Source organism: Lynx rufus, unplaced genomic scaffold, assembly GCF_022079265.1.
Source record: "Lynx rufus isolate CCGP_SWC_20201006 ecotype Redwood Valley unplaced genomic scaffold, mLynRuf1.p SCAF_5, whole genome shotgun sequence".
Classification (NCBI taxonomy): domain Eukaryota; kingdom Metazoa; phylum Chordata; class Mammalia; order Carnivora; family Felidae; genus Lynx; species Lynx rufus.
This window is the reverse complement of record NW_025814867.1, coordinates 140,429,475-140,448,052: the sequence shown is the minus strand read 5'-3', so window position 1 is coordinate 140,448,052 and position 18,578 is coordinate 140,429,475. Positions and strand designations below refer to the sequence as shown.

The following is an 18,578-nucleotide window of genomic DNA, read 5'->3' as shown; positions in this document are numbered from 1 at the left end:
AAGTCAGCCGCTTAACCGACTGAGCCACCCAGGCACCCTTAGAGTGGCCCTTTTAAAGCATCATATCACATATTTCCCTTTCTCAAAACAACTCCCATTGGCTCCTCGCCATCCTTACGGAGGGTAGCAGGCCTCGCCTGATGTGACCAGCGTTTCCTCTCTGCCTCTGCGCTACTTACTGTCTCCCTTGCTTCTTCAGCTCTGGCCACACTGACCTAGCTTGTCCAGGAATTTTCCAGGCACTCTCACCTCTTAGGGCCTTTGTGCTCGTTTCTGCATCTGCCTGCTACGTTCTTGCAGCTGCTAACAGGGAGGTGGGGCTTCAATTCTTTGTCTAAACATCACCTCAATTAGACCCGGCCTGGCCACCTCCTTCCTGCTGTGGTCTCTCACCCACCGCCAGCTCCCTTCCCCTGCACCCCCTGATTCTTGCCAGCCCTGCTATAGTTTTCTTTTTTCTCCGTGTCTTAATTTTGTCTTTTTTTTTTTCCTCCTGAAGCGGTGGTTTCTCTCTCTAGAATATGATTCCCCAAGAACAGCGGTCTCTGTTGTCTTCATTGGTTTGTCCCATGCGTCTCACATTAGTGTGGGGTGTAATTTTTGTGAAAACAGAGGGATAAAGGAATGAACGGGCACACTCGAGGCGGCACAGTCTACATCCGAGCCGCTGTCTCGGCTTTTCAGATACCTCTGACCTCCCAGAGTAGCAAACAACCCAGGATGAGGTTCATATGGAAAGCATCAGTCATCCAGAATGCGCTGGATTTGGGGAAGCAGAATGTTCACCTTGAGGCGGTAAAGTGCTGTGAAGTAGAACTGCTTTCCTGTAGCGTTTTTTTTTTTTAATTTGGTATTCCATTCAGACACCCAGTCTTAGTATGAAAAGGTGTATGTCCTAACATAGTTTATAAGGCTGTTTTAAGACACGAAGAAAATCGATGGGGCGCCTGGGTGGCGCAGTCGGTTAAGCGTCCGACTTCAGCCAGGTCACGATCTCGCGGTCCGTGAGTTCGAGCCCCGCGTCGGGCTCTGGACTGATGGCTCAGAGCCTGGAGCCTGTTTCCGATTCTGTGTCTCCCTCTCTCTTTGCCCCTCCCCCGTTCATGCTCTGTCTCTCTCTGTCCCAAAAATAAATAAACGTTGAAAAAAAAAAAATTTTAAGACACGAAGAAAATCGAGATGAAGGTCATTTGACAGTTTAGAAGCCCACGCATAGGACGGTGCCATGTGCTGCTAATGATTCGGCGGCTAGAGGTCAAAACCCAGAGCTAAAGGCGTTTAACCCTGAATTTTAAGTCCAGTTTTCCGTGAAAGGGGAATATATCCAGCGAGCTTGCTTGCAGAAGGCATGAATGAGCACGACAGAGCAGGGGCCGAAGGCTAAAAGATCATCCAGCTTCACACACCTGACCCCAGTCTCATAACCCTACTTCTGCTGAACCTTGGTTGGAGGTCATTTGCCAGGTAACATTCAGGGCAGGAACGGCTGTTTGCTAGAAAACGGGTCTGCAGATAACTTAGCAAAGCATATTTTTCGCCAATTGTCGTTCAATAACAAAAGCAAATACTTTCCAGTGCCCTGGGCGTATCCATGGGATTAACCCTCTTCTGCTCTAACGGTTCACTTTATAAGCCTTTTCATGGTTTACCTAATCTTAAATTCAGACCTGTTTGTGGGTCGGGGATATGAGGAGCTGTGTTAAACGCACAATAAATGCAATGGGGTAATTTTTGATTCTCCCCACGTATTAAATGGGGACACCTGGAAAGCACCTAGCGCAGTAGAAGCAAATGAACCTGGGCTATTATTATTTGGCCAACTTGGAAATCTGAACCTGTGTCTCAGTTTTTAAGGAGCCTCAGAGGTCTCTGGACAGCACAGACTGCTGTATGTTAGCTTATAAAACCACAACAAAAGTAAATGTCCTAAGTCCAATTTGCTTCCACTTTCTTCGTTGTTGAAATGACCTATGTTTTGGCGTGCCTGGGTGGTTCAGTCGGTTAAGCATCCAACTCTTGGTTTCAACTCAGGTCGTGATTTTGCAGTTTCATGAAATCAAGCCCCACATCGGGGCTCTGTGCTGACAGCATGGAACCTGCTTGGGATTCTCTCTCTCCCTGTCTCTCTCTGCCCCTTCTCATGCTACTTCTGTCTCTCTCTCAAAAAATAAATAAATAGATGCGCCTGGGTGGCTCAGTCGGTTGAACGTCCAACTTCGGCACAGGTCATCATCTCACAGTTTGTGAGTTCAAGCCCCGCGTCCGGCTCTGTGCTGACAGTTCAGAGCCTGGAGCCTGCTTCCAATTCCTGTGTCTCCCTCTCTCTCTGCCCCTCCCCTGCTCACACTCTGCGTCTCTCTCTCTCTCTCTCTCCCTCTCTCTCTCTCTCTCTCTCTCAAGAATAAACATTAAAAAAACTTTTAACAATACATAAACTTAAAAAATATTTTTTAATGACCTATGTTTTAAGTGACCCGTGATATACAGCTTCCCGTTCCTTTGTGGCCTGTAACATACCCTGTTGTTCCTCGATCCACTCTTTTCCCAAAGGAAGCACGTTTTTGAAAGGGCACAGGGTTCCTGCCCCTGCCCACTGTCCTCGTTATCCTGTGTCTGGCCTACTGTGGACTTTATCACAAACCATCAGCTGTTCCTCGTGTGACCATGTCTTTAGGACATGGGAATATTAGAGAAATAGAAGCCGAGCTCTCTGTACAAACCCCTCCTTAAAAGCATTCTTCCCTTCCTCCCTACCAGCTGCAGGGTAGTGATAATGAAATAGTAAATTCATTTTCACATATCAAGATGTACCATCATTCTTCTGTCCTTGCCTGTACAGTGATCTGGTTTGCTCATTGGTATGAATACAGGAATGTTTCACTCCCACTAATTGAAATGGAAGGTTAGTGTGAATGGCTACAATGTTTGATTTAAAGATTAAAAGAGAGACTGCTTCCTTTAAAGTCCTTAACTAAAGGAAATAACAAGAGCCGCTTACAAGGATTTACTCGAAGGGAAATACTGGGTTCAATGGAATAAATCAGTAATACAGTATTTGTATTTATTTCCATGTGCCTAAAAAGAAGGTTTAACACTTGAAATATTCTTAATCGTATTAAATATACCTTGCATGCTCATTTCTTTATGATTCTTTTATTCTTAATATTGCAAAGCTACATTTTAACATAGGCTATAATGCGATTATACTGACTCGGATTTTCGTGTTGATCTCCTTTTCCATAAAACGGTAGACAATATTTGCAAATCATAAGACTTGGAGAAAACCATAAAATTTGCCAACCATAAAAATTGGATGGAGAACTTCCCCTACTTATGTAGTAACTTTTATAATTCCAGTTTTCGAAGAGGATGCTGCTATGGTTCTTTTTTTTTTTTTTTAATGTTTATTTATTTTTGACAGAGAGAGAGAGAGACAGAGCATGAGTGGGGGAGGGTCAGAGAGAGAGGGAGACACAGAATCCGAAACCTGCTCCGGGCTCTGAGCTGTCAGCACAGAGCCCGACGCGGGGCTCGAACCCACAAACCGTAAGATGGTGAGCTGAGCCGGCTTCGGACTTTCAACCGACTGAGCCACCCAGACGCCCCAGTTGTGGTTCTGACACTTAACGGATGGCTATCTCGATCAGTGAAAATAGCCTCAAACATTTATACATTTTCATGTGTTCAAAATGAAAAGTACTGTTTGCCTAATTTTGTCATTCTGCCAGATTGCACTGTGCTGAAAAGAACTTTAACTCGTTCTCGCTTGAGCCATACCAGTTTAAAGATGAAAAAATGATTAACACCATGGGAAGCAAATTTAACATGCTAAACATCACTTCCATTTCAAGTGGGGAAAATGATGAAGTAAAATAGACTTGCATATTGATTTGCTTGAATTTATGCAGAAAAATACTTGCCTTTGATTTCCTTTAAAAAAAAAAGATTTTAAATTGAAAATGATTTTCAGTGTTAAAAATTAAGGACTCATTTTCAATAATCTGTGGGCCTTTTATGTGGGTTATACCGAAGATCTTTTTTTTTTTTTTTTTTTTAACGTTTATTTATTTTTGAGACAGAGAGAGATAGAACATGAACGGGGGAGGGTTAGAGAGAGAGGGAGGCACAGAATCCGAAGCAGGCTCCAGGCTCTGAGCCATCAGCCCAGAGCCAGACGCGGGGCTCGAACTCACAGACCGCGAGATTGTGACCTGAGTCGAAGTCAGACACTTAACCGACTGAGCCACTCAGGCGCCCCCCCGAAGATCTTTTAGAAAAATACCTACTGCTTTTCCCGTGGGTGGTGGTCCTGTGTGTGAAATAAAAGCTCATTTTTTCTATGGTTTGTTTACGCTCCAAGATTTGGATTACGTGTGATGCCAGGGAAGAGACTGAGGGCACTGACGTGAAGGACCCTGGGTGGCACCCTGGGTGCAGGCTGTGTAACACACATGGGGTGGCATCTCATTTTCCCAGTGCACCTAGCATGCTGGCTGACAGATAAAAAAACTGGTACATAGATGACTCACGTTACCTGCCCTGGGTCACAGCCAGTCTAAGAAACACGAGCATCAAGGTGTGCCTAATTCCAACGCTTTCCCCGTTCACTGCTGAAACACATTCTCACTCATCTACCCACACAGAAGATGGGACCAGATGCTTTTTAATATGTACGTCCTGTGCCAGTCCCAGACCTATTGACTCAGAATCCCCTGGTGGCAGCCGAAGAGGGAACACAAAGTGTTTTGAAAAATAATTCCAGGAATATGCCCCACTTCCTTCCTTCCACTTAAAAGCAGCCATCTATATAGACACCTAAACTGCTCTTTTTTTTGTTGTTGTTAATAATAATTCTTAAACCTTGATTAAAGAAAAAGGGGAAGAAATCTGAACAGATATTTTCTCTTTAAAATTAAAGATATTGTTTGATTATGTAACGAAAAAAGCCTTCTGGTTTTGGTTCAAATCTTGGAGCCTTTGGGTTGTGGAGATTCCAGGCGTTTTTTCTCAAAGCATGTATAAAAGACATTTATCTCAGAAGTTAGTTTCCAAATGATTTAGCCATAAATACTTCTCATTTAACTCTTTGGGATATTATATCTCAAATGTAGAAGTCAACAACTAGATAAAATCAGTGAAGAGTAGTGCCTAGAACATGGGTGATATTTTAATAATCTTTTGAATAAAACACTTGAGTTGATTTGACCCAAAAACATAGTGAAAACACCTAATTTCACTGTTTTGGTTGAACATACTCTATTCTTTAAATCAAAGTCTTTTTTTTTTCCTTTGTTTCTTTTTTAAATTATTTTTTAATGTTTATTTTTGAGAGAGACGGAGCACAAGCAGGGCAGGGGCAGAGAGAGAGGGAGACAGAACCCGAAGCAGGTTCTAGGCTCTGAGCTGTCAGCACAGAGCCCAACGAAGGGCTCGAACTCACGGACCACGAGATCATGACCTGAGCCAAGTCGGACACCCAACCGACTGAGCCACCCAGGCTCCCCTCTTTTTTTTTTTTTTTAAGTATGCTCATAAATGCTCTGAATTCCCACTAATCATTGCTAATCTTTTGGAAAATTGCTTGTTTAGGCATTACAATTCACTCGGCTCATGAGTTAAAATAGTTTTGTTTTATCATACTCTTCAATTTTATGGGTATTTATGTTTCCACATAATTTAGCAGTATATGTTGCAACTCAGTAATATTGCTTAGCAGTTTTAGTTGAATTCAAAGTAGAAATCACTTTCTTTCTTTGTGACAACTCTAATGAATTGGTCGGCTCTTGTCAAATTTTGCAAAGGCAGAAAGGTCCCTTTGTGATTTTGAAAATGCATTTATTGACGTTTATGGGGTTTGGGGTAGTGTTTCAAACACTCTCACCAAAAGATGGCTTTGAAATCAAGCTATCTGAAGATGCTGTAGAATTTACCTTTTTACTCTATGGTGCCATTATTCTGCAATAGACTTGGAGATTTGTTCAGTTTCTGTAGGAATCCTAAGCTGTGATATTGACAACATATCTTACTGTCAAGACTACAAAAGTTAATTTTGCAAGGCATCGGGATTTGGGACAAAATGCGTTAAACACCAACTGGTTTCACTCTACGCACGCTTGTTTTGCAAAGAAATGTAAATATAACGCTACACTTTCAAAATGGACTGTTTTATAGATTTTCCTTCACCCTGTCCTTGAAAGGTGTCCTGTGCTGGGAAGTGTCTCATGGTGTTCTCTTAAACAGCATTAACTTCTTGTCTGTGCTTCTCTACTAAAGTCTTTGTTTTGGAGTAAACGGAAAAAAAAATGGCTTTCTTTGAAATGATTGGATACCGTTTCCCTTCTCAAACCTCCTTCTTTCTGCCTTCTAGTTCCTACAACAGCAGCCAGCACACCTGATGCCGTCGACAAATATCTTGAGACACCCGGAGATGAGAATGAACATGCCCATTTCCAGAAAGCCAAAGAGAGGCTGGAGGCCAAGCACCGCGAGAGAATGTCCCAGGTAATGTGACTTTTCCGTCCTGGAGTCTACAATAAAGGGGAAGTCTGGACTTGCCCCTGCCTCAGAGTCTCCCCAGGGACCCTATGGCTGATGAATGCCTAGGAATGGGAGGGGTCTTTAATTTTATCCAGCTCTTTAAAGGCGTAAAGTCTTAGTTTTAAATGTTTGCTCTGAGGGTACCCGTTTGGGGTTTTTAGAATCTTCTTTGAGCATGCCACCTAGGAGAGATCCATTGACACTAAGGATAGCAGGATTTTGTAAGCACAAATTCGGTTACGTCTACAACATTCCCTCTGGTTTTATTACCTGGGTGTATGCGGACCCATAACTATGGTGTTGTCCATTAAACTCCCTTAGAATGATCTGTAGTCAAGATGAGTATTTTTTTATCAGTTGCCAAATTATTATAACTTTGAACCTAACATGTCTTACAAAGCAAATTCATAGAACCACAGGAACGTAAAAGCAAAGTGAACCATAACGATCATACCATCTTGTTTCATCAATGATAGATAATGCAGTGTGGTTCAAGAGTGTGACTTCGCACTCTAGAAGAACGCAATATAAGTAACGCGAGAGACAGGCATTTGGAACTGGAGCCTTTCTTGCTCCTGATATAGTGCTCTTTTCAGTACACTGTGCGGCAAACACTGGTTTTGTTTGTTTGTTTGTTCGGGTTTTTTTTTTTTTGGCAGATTCTTTATGAAACAAATTAAAAAATAATTTGTTAAAAACTGATTTACATGTAATAATATCAATTTATGATGCCTATACCAGGTGCTAGATGTTGTATTTATTAGAGATAGATAATATTAATTTTAGCCCTTTCTCAGATTCTTCGTTCATTCATTCATTCATTCATTCAACAAATATGTATCAGCACTTACTTGCCAATCACTGGCCAACTTGCGTCCACAATTTAGAGTGTGAATAAAACATACGAAGAGTCAGATTTAAGGAACCATAAGTGAGTAAATGAGGAAAGCTCTCAGGTTAAAGTCAACCATTCCCTTATTTGGTGTTAACATTCTGTGGTAAATATAGGAAGGTATTACTAATTCTTGTACTGTTTAGCAGAAATACTTGTAAGTTTTCATAATAGACATTAAATAGGATTCATTAATTAGTCTGCTGTATGTTTTCTAAGACCACAATAAGTCTTTAGTAACAGCATTAATCATGGTGTTTTGACATGTGGGGCCTTACTAACTGTAGGGAGACCTCCCCCTCCAAGAGTTAGCCAGTTCTAGAGGTAGCAAATGACTAGCCTTTGGGCACACCTTCCATCGTCAAACCAACCACTTCAAAGCCCATATCCCCCAACTACCTTCTTCAGGCTCTTACACTCTGACCCACTATCTACCTCCTCACCCCAAGTCTAGGTATCAGACATCTAGGGAGAGCCCCTGTACCCCAGAACCTACCAAAACTGTTCAAACTAGCCGAATCTAAGCCTGCTTACCCTGACTCACCCATTCCTTCTCAAGGAACCCAGACTCCTGGCTACATTTTCCCTCATGCCCTCTACCTCCTGACCCACCCTGGTGCTTCCCCGCCCTCCTCCCCTCAATGACATGGCATGTCGCCTCCTCTTGGGAACTGTGTGTGAGTAACAGTCTTTTTTCAATGGCATTTTTCTCCTGATCTGTTGACCTCAACATACTTGAATATTTAAAAAAAAAAAAAAAAAACCTGTATTTTTTATTTTATTTTATTTTTTATGAAATTTATTGTCAAATTGGTTTCCATACAACACCCAATGCTCATCCCAACCAAAAAAAAAAAAAAAACCCTACATTTTAAAACAGAACTGCTAATGGATCTAGAAGACACAACACAATTAGTTGGGGTTTTTTGTTTGTTTTGTTTTGTTTTGTTTTTAAGAGGAATGACCATAACACTTGGATCCTTTTTGGAATAATAACAAGTGGGGGGAGAGTTAAAATTCTTTGAATCTGGAATGTAACGTGCAATTGTAGTTGTTGGCCATGATGAAAACATAAAAGCAAGTTGAACTAGAAAGCTAGGTAGAATGGAATACTGAGGTTTCACCCGAAGGCAGTCCCTCTGAAAAACAGGACTTTTCATTAGGAAAAAACGCAGGCTGGTATATAATCACTGTTAAGAAAGCATAGGATGACTTGGAGTTGTATTTATTACCTCTGAAATAACACCTTTTAAGCTTAAATCCTGTCTCACTTTTTGCTTCTGAAGCTTTCAGAGCCTTCTTGCTAGTCTCAAAATCATTTCAGGCACAATGAAGTCCAAAAAAGAATAATAACAAAAATAAACACTGAAAGCTTGGCTTGGCTTGGCTTTTCCAGTACTGAGTGATTTATTAGTGATTTTTTTGATACATATGTCAGTTTCAGATACTCCAGATCTCTCCTAGAATAGCAACTTAATTTTATTTTAGCAAATCTATTTAACCCATGACTTAGTCCATATAAATCTTTACAGAGTTTCCTTATCTCTTAGTTATTAGTTATATCTGAGATATGAGATGTTATATAAGATATAAGATATATATATATATATATATATATATATGATGCTATATAAGATATAAGAGATGTTATGCTAGAGCAGAGAGTGCATTGGTCTGCTAATTCCAGTGGTCGTAGGAAAGCGAGATGCCTGAGATTAACATTTATCTTCATAATCTGTGGTCCTGAATTCTGGGGACTGTTTGACTTTGAACTTGCCTGCCTCTTAAATCTCTATCTATGTACTAGTTGCCATTTTTTCTACATAAAATAACTAAGTCTTTGAAGATCCATAAATCCAATGATAACTGATAACTTTTGTTCATGCAGTAGAAAATTGCTTCATAAGACTATATGGAGGAACCAGAGACTTCTAATTGAATTTTTTTGTAATTTTTGTTACTATTTGTTTTCTTATGAAAACAGACATTTTGGAGGGTTTTTTTTTTTTGGTATTTGGTTGCTGGGGCTCATGATAACTAAACTTACAGATTGCTGTTGAATAGGGTCTAGCAAATCTAAGATTCTGAATAGTCTATGAATGCTTTTTATTCTATATATATATATATCATGTAATAATTATATATGTTACTTATTTAGTAGTTTTACTATATCATTAAAATGAAATTTTTCAAAATGAAAGTTGACATTTCTCTAAATTTATTATTTTTAAGATAAGCATCAACATCTTAGGAACAATCCTTTTCCTGTCACCAAATAAAAAGAAACTTAGCTCACCTATTGAATTTGCCTTTGTTTTATGTTATTATATAAATATTATATATTTTATATATATTTATGTATATTTATAAATATACATGTATAACATTTATATATTATTTATGTGGATATATAAACACATAATTTATATAAGTTATATATATATACATATATATAATGTATATGTAATTTTTGTATTTTTTAATGGCACATTGGGCCATGGAAGATAAAAGCACGGTCTTTAGAGCTACAATGATCTTGGTGTATATCCTTCCTTCTCCATTTTTTTTTTCATTTATATAAGTTATATATATATATACATATATATAATGTATATGTAATTTTTGTATTTTTTAATGGCACATTGGGCCATGGAAGATAAAAGCACGGTCTTTAGAGCTACAATGATCTTGGTGTATATCCTTCCTTCTCCATTTTTTTTTTTCCTCCGTGACCTCCAGCAGCTAGCTTAACCTGATCCATAAAATAGAGACCGCCATGACTCATCTCATGGACTCCTTAAGTCATCAGTTAAGCAAGATAGACTTTATGAAGCTCTTAATACAAGATCTGCCATGTAGCAAATGTACAGTAATGTTTGTCATTGGAGCATTGCAGTGGAAGCCGCTGTTCCAGGAGAGAGACTGAGCCTGTGGTGTGTGTTTATCTTGCATTAAATAGGCCTAGGGTGATGGTTTGAGTGAATTGTTTTCTTTGGGAGGGCACAGGATATGGTTAAATTGCTCTGAAAGTCAAAATTCAATTTCATTTTGTAGTAGTGTTTATTTTCAATGCATCAGCCAAATCAGTCTCTTTAATTATTCCATGTATTTCCCAAGCTTAAGGTTTACAGACCAGGTTCGGAATGTACTAGGTGAGATGGCAGAAATGTAAAGGTAATACAGGAAATCAGTCTTCGCATTCCAATAAGCCCCTTGGTTTCTCTCTCAGACGAATTTTGAGATTCCTTGCCGTAAGAGTTCATGGTAGAGCACCGCCACCGTGAACATTCTCAAAGCAGGAAATTGAAATATTTTTTTTTGCGAGCCATATCTCCTCCATAAAGCAGAGGTGGTCTTCGTAGCCCCCTCCCTACAGGTGCCCTTTATTAACTCTTAGAGACACCAAAGCATCTGGGACCACGTGTTCTTTTGTGTTCTGTTCATATTCATAACAGTAGGACATTGGTTCCAATTTTGTTGTGACCTGTTTAGGTTATTTTTTACATGTTCTTCAAGTATAATAGAAAATTCACTCCATTCTGTTTTCTCCATAATTTCATAAAAACAACACAAGGAAGCTAGTCTTGTATCCTATATAACAAATTAATGCTAGTAGCTAATAAAATACCTACATAAAAACCTACATGGTGATTTGATATGGTGCTATCTCATAGAAGTTCTCTGTCAATAGTTTTTATCCTAAGTCTCTCTCTCTCTCTCTCTCTCACTCTTTTTCTGATCTTGAAGGATGTCAGAAAAAAAAAAAATCAGTGCTTTAGGGATAAATACCTATAAATAACAGGCTTTGATAGTGCAGATATTAGGTTCTTTTGTGCTTTGTGTAGCTACAAAGTATGTAAGTACGTATCTGTCAACAGACCTTTATTTTGCTTACTTGATCTTTCTATTCTTTATTCTACCTAGTTCCGGTATGAGTTGCACTTAAAAAAGCTCTGCCTGACAGAGTATAGTACACTGGGAAAGGAAAGGCAGCCATAGGTGGTAAGAATCTAGTTTCATTCCATTTCAACAACACGCACGCAGCTGCAGGCTTCTTGGCATTCGGGCCAATGAATGAACCTCTCTCGGCGTAACCCTGGGTGGACTTCGAGGATGAGAAGAACAAGTGTTCTTCTCCTACAGAGCAGATTAGCCTGGTTACTAAATTAGCAGTACTTGCTAAGAATACGTTTTGCTACATTCGGAACATTATAATGTGTACTCTCTTGGAATTTCTGGAGGTATATAGGGTCTTCTTTGCTGTTCATGATGGGGTTTGGCCAGCAAAGGCCCCCCTTACCTACCATCAGTGGGGCGGACCTGACGATTTCTGACAATAGAATTCTTCTTTTTCTTCCTCCATTATGTACTTCTTTTGGGGAGTGTGTTCATGGCATGTATACACATCCGTTAAATATTCATGCCTTGGGGCGCCTGGGTGGCTTAGTCGGTTAAGCGGCCGACTTCGGCTCAGGTCATGATCTCGCGGTCCGTGAGTTCGAGCCCCGCGTCGGGCTCTGTGCTGACAGCTCAGGGCCTAGAGCCTGTTTCAGATTCTGTGTCTCCCTCTCTCTGACCCTCCCCCATTCATGCTCTGTCTCTCTCTGTCTCAAAAATAAATAAACATTTAAAAAAATTAAAAAAATAAATAAATATTCATGCCTTCCCCACTCCCCCACCCCCCACCCCATTTACTGTTTAAAAATACACAGTTGGAAATTTTGTAACTCGCTTTCACAAAAAACTAAAACTAAAGTATTCAATTTAATGTTGGAAATCCTTGTTCAAGAAATATATATAGAGGCGTCTGGGTGGCTCAGTCGTTTAAGCATCTTAACTCTTAATCTCGGCTCAGGTCATGATTTCACAGTTCGAGAGATAGAGTCCCACGTCAGGCTCTGTGCTGACAGTGCAGAGCCTGCAAGAAAAAAAAAAATACATATCTATATGCCCTTTATGGATCGTTGACATTTGTGCACATCAAACAAAATGACTTGCAGCCACTTCTCAGGAAAAGAAAAAAAGACTACCTTTGTTTCAAAGGGCCATATTCCTTCGATGAACGTGAACATTGCTGTGTAATATACTGCTATGAGAAATGATACACTTCTTAGTGGGAGGTCAAACAGTTTGGAGATAGCACTGGAATGCGATAATTTTCTTAATGTTTACAGTGTCGAATACAGAAAGAATAGATCTTTGAGAAAAGAACTGAGGGTTTTAAATCGAAATGTTTTCTCATCTTGTAGGTCATGCGAGAATGGGAAGAGGCAGAGAGGCAAGCAAAGAACTTGCCTAAAGCGGACAAGAAGGCAGTCATCCAGGTAAAACCCAGGCGGGTTCTCCACCGGGCAGCGTGGGCTAGCACCTCTAGAACCCCCAGGGTGATTGTTCACATTCCCACTAATTTGGACTATTGTTCATCATTGTCCAGGAATTCAGTTTCTTCAGCTCTTCCTTGTATTTGTTCTTAATTAGCTCAAGTTTTAATGCATTGCCATAAAACCCCTATTGTTCCTTGCATTCTGCTTTTGGTTGCCAAATTCTTCCTTTACCTCTTCCCCTGGCACAAATCACACGCCATGATTAGACTTTTGCGACAGGAACTCCTCTCACAGCTGCCTTAAGCAAATTGTAAGATCCTCGTGGTCACTTTCCTATTAAAATACGTTGAGGAAGAGCGGAGTTGTTTTGGTTGGTTTTTCTTTGTTTGCAACGTAATTTCGAGTTTTAAAAGTAACAGAAATTTAGCCTGTGCTACGGCTCGTCCAGTCAGTCTTCGGGGGCCATAGAGAAGAATGATTTACAGTGAGAAATCGGGATTGAGGATGGGGTGCAGGAAAGGGAGGCAACCCATAGAGCATGCCGAATTAGTCACAATGTTGGAAGGACTGTAAATCTTGGAGTCAAATGGAGTAGGATACCCCCTTGGGAAGCCCCATGCTGCACGTCCGGTCCCGTGTTGATGTGTGCACGTGTTTGCAACGGCAGCATTTCCAGGAGAAAGTGGAGTCCCTGGAGCAGGAAGCAGCCAACGAGAGGCAGCAGCTGGTGGAGACGCACATGGCCCGAGTGGAAGCCATGCTCAATGACCGCCGTCGCCTGGCTCTGGAGAATTACATCACTGCCCTGCAGGCTGTGCCCCCTCGGGTAGGTCTGGCGAGGCCTCCTTTCACAACTCGCTTCGGGGCCCAACACAAACAGGAGGCGTGGGGGCACGGGGGGTGCTGAAGGCCACCGGAAGGAAATCTGGGAACTGTTACGAGCACCATTATGTACAGGTTTGGCCTCGGTTCCCTTGTCTTGAAGGTTATGGGGTCACAGGGGAGCCGCCTACACAGGGTCATCTCAGCGCAATAGACACTCACGCCTTTCCACAGAGCCGTCAGGCAGGCTTCCCGGGGACTCAACGCGCAAGACCTGACCCCAGTTAATGTGCCTGGGACAGTGACACGTCAGGAAACGTGTCAGTGACAGCCGAAGTCAGGAAACCGCAAAAGTTGACAGGACTTTCTATGTAACCATCTAATGACAAATAACTGAGGGTTAAGAAGAGTTGGGGCGTGGTCGGGCTGTTAGGATTTCTGTCAGGATTTTGAGGAACTAGAACTCAAGTTTCCTGCTGAGGGAAGCAGTCATATTCTCTGGTGGGAAACCCTCATCAGTTATAGTGTCCACAGAGAAGAAGCCTTGTTTGAGGTTTTCAGCAATAAATGCCCAGAAAGGCTTCCTGAGCAATGTAAGCAGATCTCCTCAGTGAGGCTTCATGGGAGAGTTTACTTTGGACATAAGGAACATTCTGAGCGGGAGTGTGTGTGTACTATGTCCGTTAGTTTATCCGTTACTGAGTGAGCGACATTAAAATCTCTGCTATTTTCTCATGTGATGCTATCAGCTTCTGCTTTTTATATTTTTGAGGCTTTGTTTTTAGGCGCAGAAACATCCAGAGCTCTTACGTCCTCCTTCGCGCCCCCCCCCCCATTATCATTATGACATGACCTCTTTATCCCTGGTACTGTGTTTTGCTGTGAAGTTACTGTGTCTGATATTAAAGGTATTTCAGCTTTCTTCTGATCAGTGTTATCATAGCATATCATTTTTCCATCCTCGTGGAACCTGTCTTTACAGTTGAAGTGCATTTCTTATAGGCAGCATGCAGTTGAATCTTGCCTTTTAAAATTGTGAACACCATGTAATGAAGTTATTGATACAGTTATGCCTAAATCTGTCGTCTTGCTGCATCTCCTATTTGTTTCATCTATTCTTTGTTCCCTTTCTCTTCTTTTTTCTGCCAACTTTTGGACTAATAAGATATTTTTTTATGGTTTTCTTATATGCCCATTGTAGGGTTTTTAGAACTGTAACTCTTTCTTTTGTTATTTTAGCGTTTGCCTCAGAGTTTTAGAAAATGTTTCTAACACTTCCCAATATTATACCAGCACAAGTGATACTATGCCACTTCATGTACATTACAGGAACCTCATCAGATTCTTCCATTTCCCCTTTCCCAATCTTTGGTCTGTTGTTGCCATACTTTTTCCATACTACATTATTGTTAGTTTTCTTTTAAACAATGAATTATCTTTTAAAGAGTTACATAATAAGAAAAATAGTTATCTAGATAGTTACCATTTCTGGTGCTCCTTAATCCTTGCATAGATCCATCTGGAATTATCTTCGTTCTACTCAGAGGACTTCCTTGAAAGTTTCTTTTAATGCATGTAGATTGGTGAAGAATTCTTTTGCTTGGGTATACCTGGAAAGATCTCTATTTCACTTTTGTTTTTGAAAGACATTTTTGCTGGGTATAGAATTATAAGTAGAAGTTTTCTGCAGCTACTTTAATGATGATGTTCCATTGTCTTATTTGCATGGTTTCCAACAAGAATGCTAATACCCTTTTCTTTATCTCTGTAAATAATATATCTTTTTTTTTTTTTCAATCTGGCCACTCTGAGGATTTTCTCTTTATCACCAGTTTTGAGCAATTTGATTATGATGTGCCATGTGTATTTCAGTCAGCTATTTATCCCATATGGCTGTTTTTTGTCTCCCACAGTGTAGCTTTCACATCTAGAAGTTTAGTCTGGCTTTTGTTTGTTATTTTCATATCTCTCATTTCTTCACCTAAGTTTTTAAACTTTTGGAATGCATTTATAGTTACTTTTAATATCTTTGGTTGCTACCTCTAATATCAGCTTTGGGTCAATTTTGATTGATTTTGTTGATTGTTTTCATTATATGTAGTATTTTCCTTCATTTCATACCTAGTAGTTTTTTATTGGCTGTCAGACATCGTGAACTTGACTTTGTTGAGTGCTGGGTACTTTTGTACACCTCTATTTTTTTTATATATATTTTTTAATGTTTATTCATTTTTGGAGAAAGAGACAGAGACAGAGTGCAAGCCGGGGAGTGGTAGAGAGAGGGGGAGACACAGGATCTGAAGCAGGCCCCGGGCTTGGTGCTCGAGCCCAACATGGTGCTCAAACTCACAAACCACGAGATCGTGACCTGAGCTGAAGTCAGATACTAAACCGACTAAGCCACCCAGGTGCCCCTGTATACCTCTGTTCTTGAGCTTTGTTCTGTAATGTTAAAGTACTCAGAAACGGTTTGATCCTTTTGGGTTTTGCTTTTAAGACTTGTTAGGTGGGTTCAGGGCAAGTTATCAGCTTATGGCTCATTCAGCAATACAGAGGTAAGATTCTTCTGAGTAATCTACTGTGAACACTGAGCTTTCCCATCTGGATGGTGGGAATAGGTGCTATCCCTGACCCGGTGTGAACACCAGGCGCTGTTGCCGCTAATCTTTTTGGGTGTTTTTTTTCCCCCATGGTCTCAGCTGGATTCTTTCACTTGCGTGCTTTGATCATGAGTCAGCTACTTTTTGCATAGGGTAATGTCCCTGTGGGTTCTCTGGGTTCTCTGAGCAACTCAGTCCTCCCCAGCACTCCTTCAGTTCTAGAGCTCACCTCCTTCATGTCCCCTTTCTCAGTGTTCACTGTCCTTCACCTGATGTCAGATGTCTTTTAGAAGCATAGTTCTGTATATTTTGTCCATATTTTGGTTGTTATAGGTGGTCGGGTAAATCTGGTTCTCATTACTCCATCTTGGCCGAAAGCAGCAGTTGGCATGTATGATGTGACTAAACCAAAAAGTCTCCCACTTACACTGATTCTCCTCATTTTGATTTTTCCTTTGATGCTAAAGTTACAGCCCAGAAAGCTCGGAGGAACCATAGAAGAGCTTCCAGTACTCTTGTATAGATAGTGAGATTGAATTGACCTTGTTCTACCAGTGACATCACTGAGATTGAGTGTCTGGTCCGGGGTGACACCACCACACTGGTTCATGGACAGGGTGGAGCTGTCACAGCCGACCACTGGAGTGCCTTCTTACTAGACCACACTTCCTCTCTGAACAAAAGGCTTTTGAAAAAGAATATCACATTAGCATTTTCATGTTCTATTCAGAAAAACAGTCTCTGTCCTAGCACTGTTCGGTAAAATCCTGTTTACATGCGTTTGGAGAAGAAGTTCCTTGGTTACTCTCTTTTTCTAGAGTACTTGATTTTGGAGTCAGGGCCGTTAGGATCGTTTGCCAGAGCAGGGCTGGGTGTGGGTGTTGAGACCAGAATCTCAATCACTGACAGTTTACTGGAATGTTCCAGCTGAAAGTCCGGTCTCTGAAGTAGGGTCTTTGCAGTGTGGTCATTGATGGAGCTAAAAATAAGATGGGGACTGAATGGAGTCCTGCACCAAAGCACATTTCAGAATTTTCAGTTCTGTCCCATCTGCCATCACAGGAAAGATGGTGATGAGAAGAGTATTTGCCAAAGCTTCCTGTATTACCAAAGGGGATACTTTCAGACTGGTCACAATCGTATTCATTCTGGGCCTGTTGATCTCTTCATGCAGAATTAAACATCATGTTAATTTGAAATAAAAATTAAAGACTGGATTAGGGGCTATTTTACTGTCAAAAAAATCAGATTGTTGTTGATTGATCCAAGAAGTCTATTGAATTCTTCCCTAGAAATGCATAAAACTCTCCCATGTAATAAAAACTGGGGCTGGATAGTCATGGGGCTGCAATCTTGCTATCACCTGCCATTTTAAAAAAAAATTCTTTTTTAGGGGCACCTGGGTGGCTCAGTTGGTTGGTGTCTGACTTCAGCTCAGGTCATGATCTCATGGCTCGTTGAGTTTGAGCCCCACATCAGGCTCTGTGCTGACAGCTCAGAGCCTGGAGCTTGCTTCGGATTCTGTGTCTCCCTCTCTGTCTCTGTCCCTCCCCACCTTCTCTCTCTCTCTCTCTCTCTCTCTCTCTTCTCTGTCAGTAATAAATAAACACTAAAGAAAATTTTAATTAAAAATTAAATTTAAATTAAAAATTAAATTTTAAATTAAAAATAAAAAATTGTTTAACATTTATTTATTTTTGAGAGACAGCATGAGTCGGCGGGGGGGGCAGAGAGAGAGGGAGACACATAATACAAAGCAAGCACCGGGCTGTGAGCTGTCAGCACAGATCCCAATGCAGGGCTCAAACCTACTAACTGTGAGATCATGACCTAAACCAAAGTCAGACACTGAACAGACTGAGCCACCCAGGCACCCCCATCACCTGCCATGTTTAAGTTAATGAGCATCTTAATTTAAATTTTATTTCACGTGTTTATTTTAACATATAGCTGGACCTGGCTCTGCACTTCGGAAAAAATGCAAGAAAATTCTAAGTCCCCTTTTAAGGACTTTTCTGTATTCCTGTTAAAAGACAAATCAGGAGCATGCCGGTTACTGTCCAAGGAAGGTGGCATCTTATATTGGAGCCATAAATACATTTTTCTGAGATCTCCCTCATGCTTAACACAGTGCCTGGAAAAGATGAAGTATTCAGTAAATGTTAGTTGAATATAGGAAATGAATTAGTCAGTGTTTTTTCTGTGGATTCTATAGCTGATAGCACCTTCAAAATAATTATCCCCTTAACCCTGACCATACTGTGCCCGTCCTGGCCTTGGCACATGGGAATCTGAAACAACGTGGATTGTTTTCATCTTTGAGGCTCATATTTAATCTGTATTTTTATCTATAATTTTGAACCCAAGCTTGGAAGTGTTATCTGATGATGTTTTGATGATGTT

At 40.7% G+C, this 18,578-nt stretch overlaps 1 protein-coding gene across 7 annotated transcripts in view; it reads left to right on the top strand.

The window, feature by feature from the left end:
* The window catches only part of APP (amyloid beta precursor protein), a 272,775-nt gene that overhangs the window by 179,844 nt on the left and 74,353 nt on the right, over window positions 1-18,578 (top strand). For all 7 annotated transcript variants that reach the window (XM_047099054.1, XM_047099050.1, XM_047099055.1 and 4 more), the window contains 3 exons: window positions 6,368-6,501; window positions 12,679-12,753; window positions 13,421-13,579. In XM_047099054.1, coding sequence (XP_046955010.1) covers window positions 6,368-6,501; window positions 12,679-12,753; window positions 13,421-13,579 — 368 coding nt within the window. The remainder of the gene's footprint in view (window positions 1-6,367; window positions 6,502-12,678; window positions 12,754-13,420; window positions 13,580-18,578) is intronic.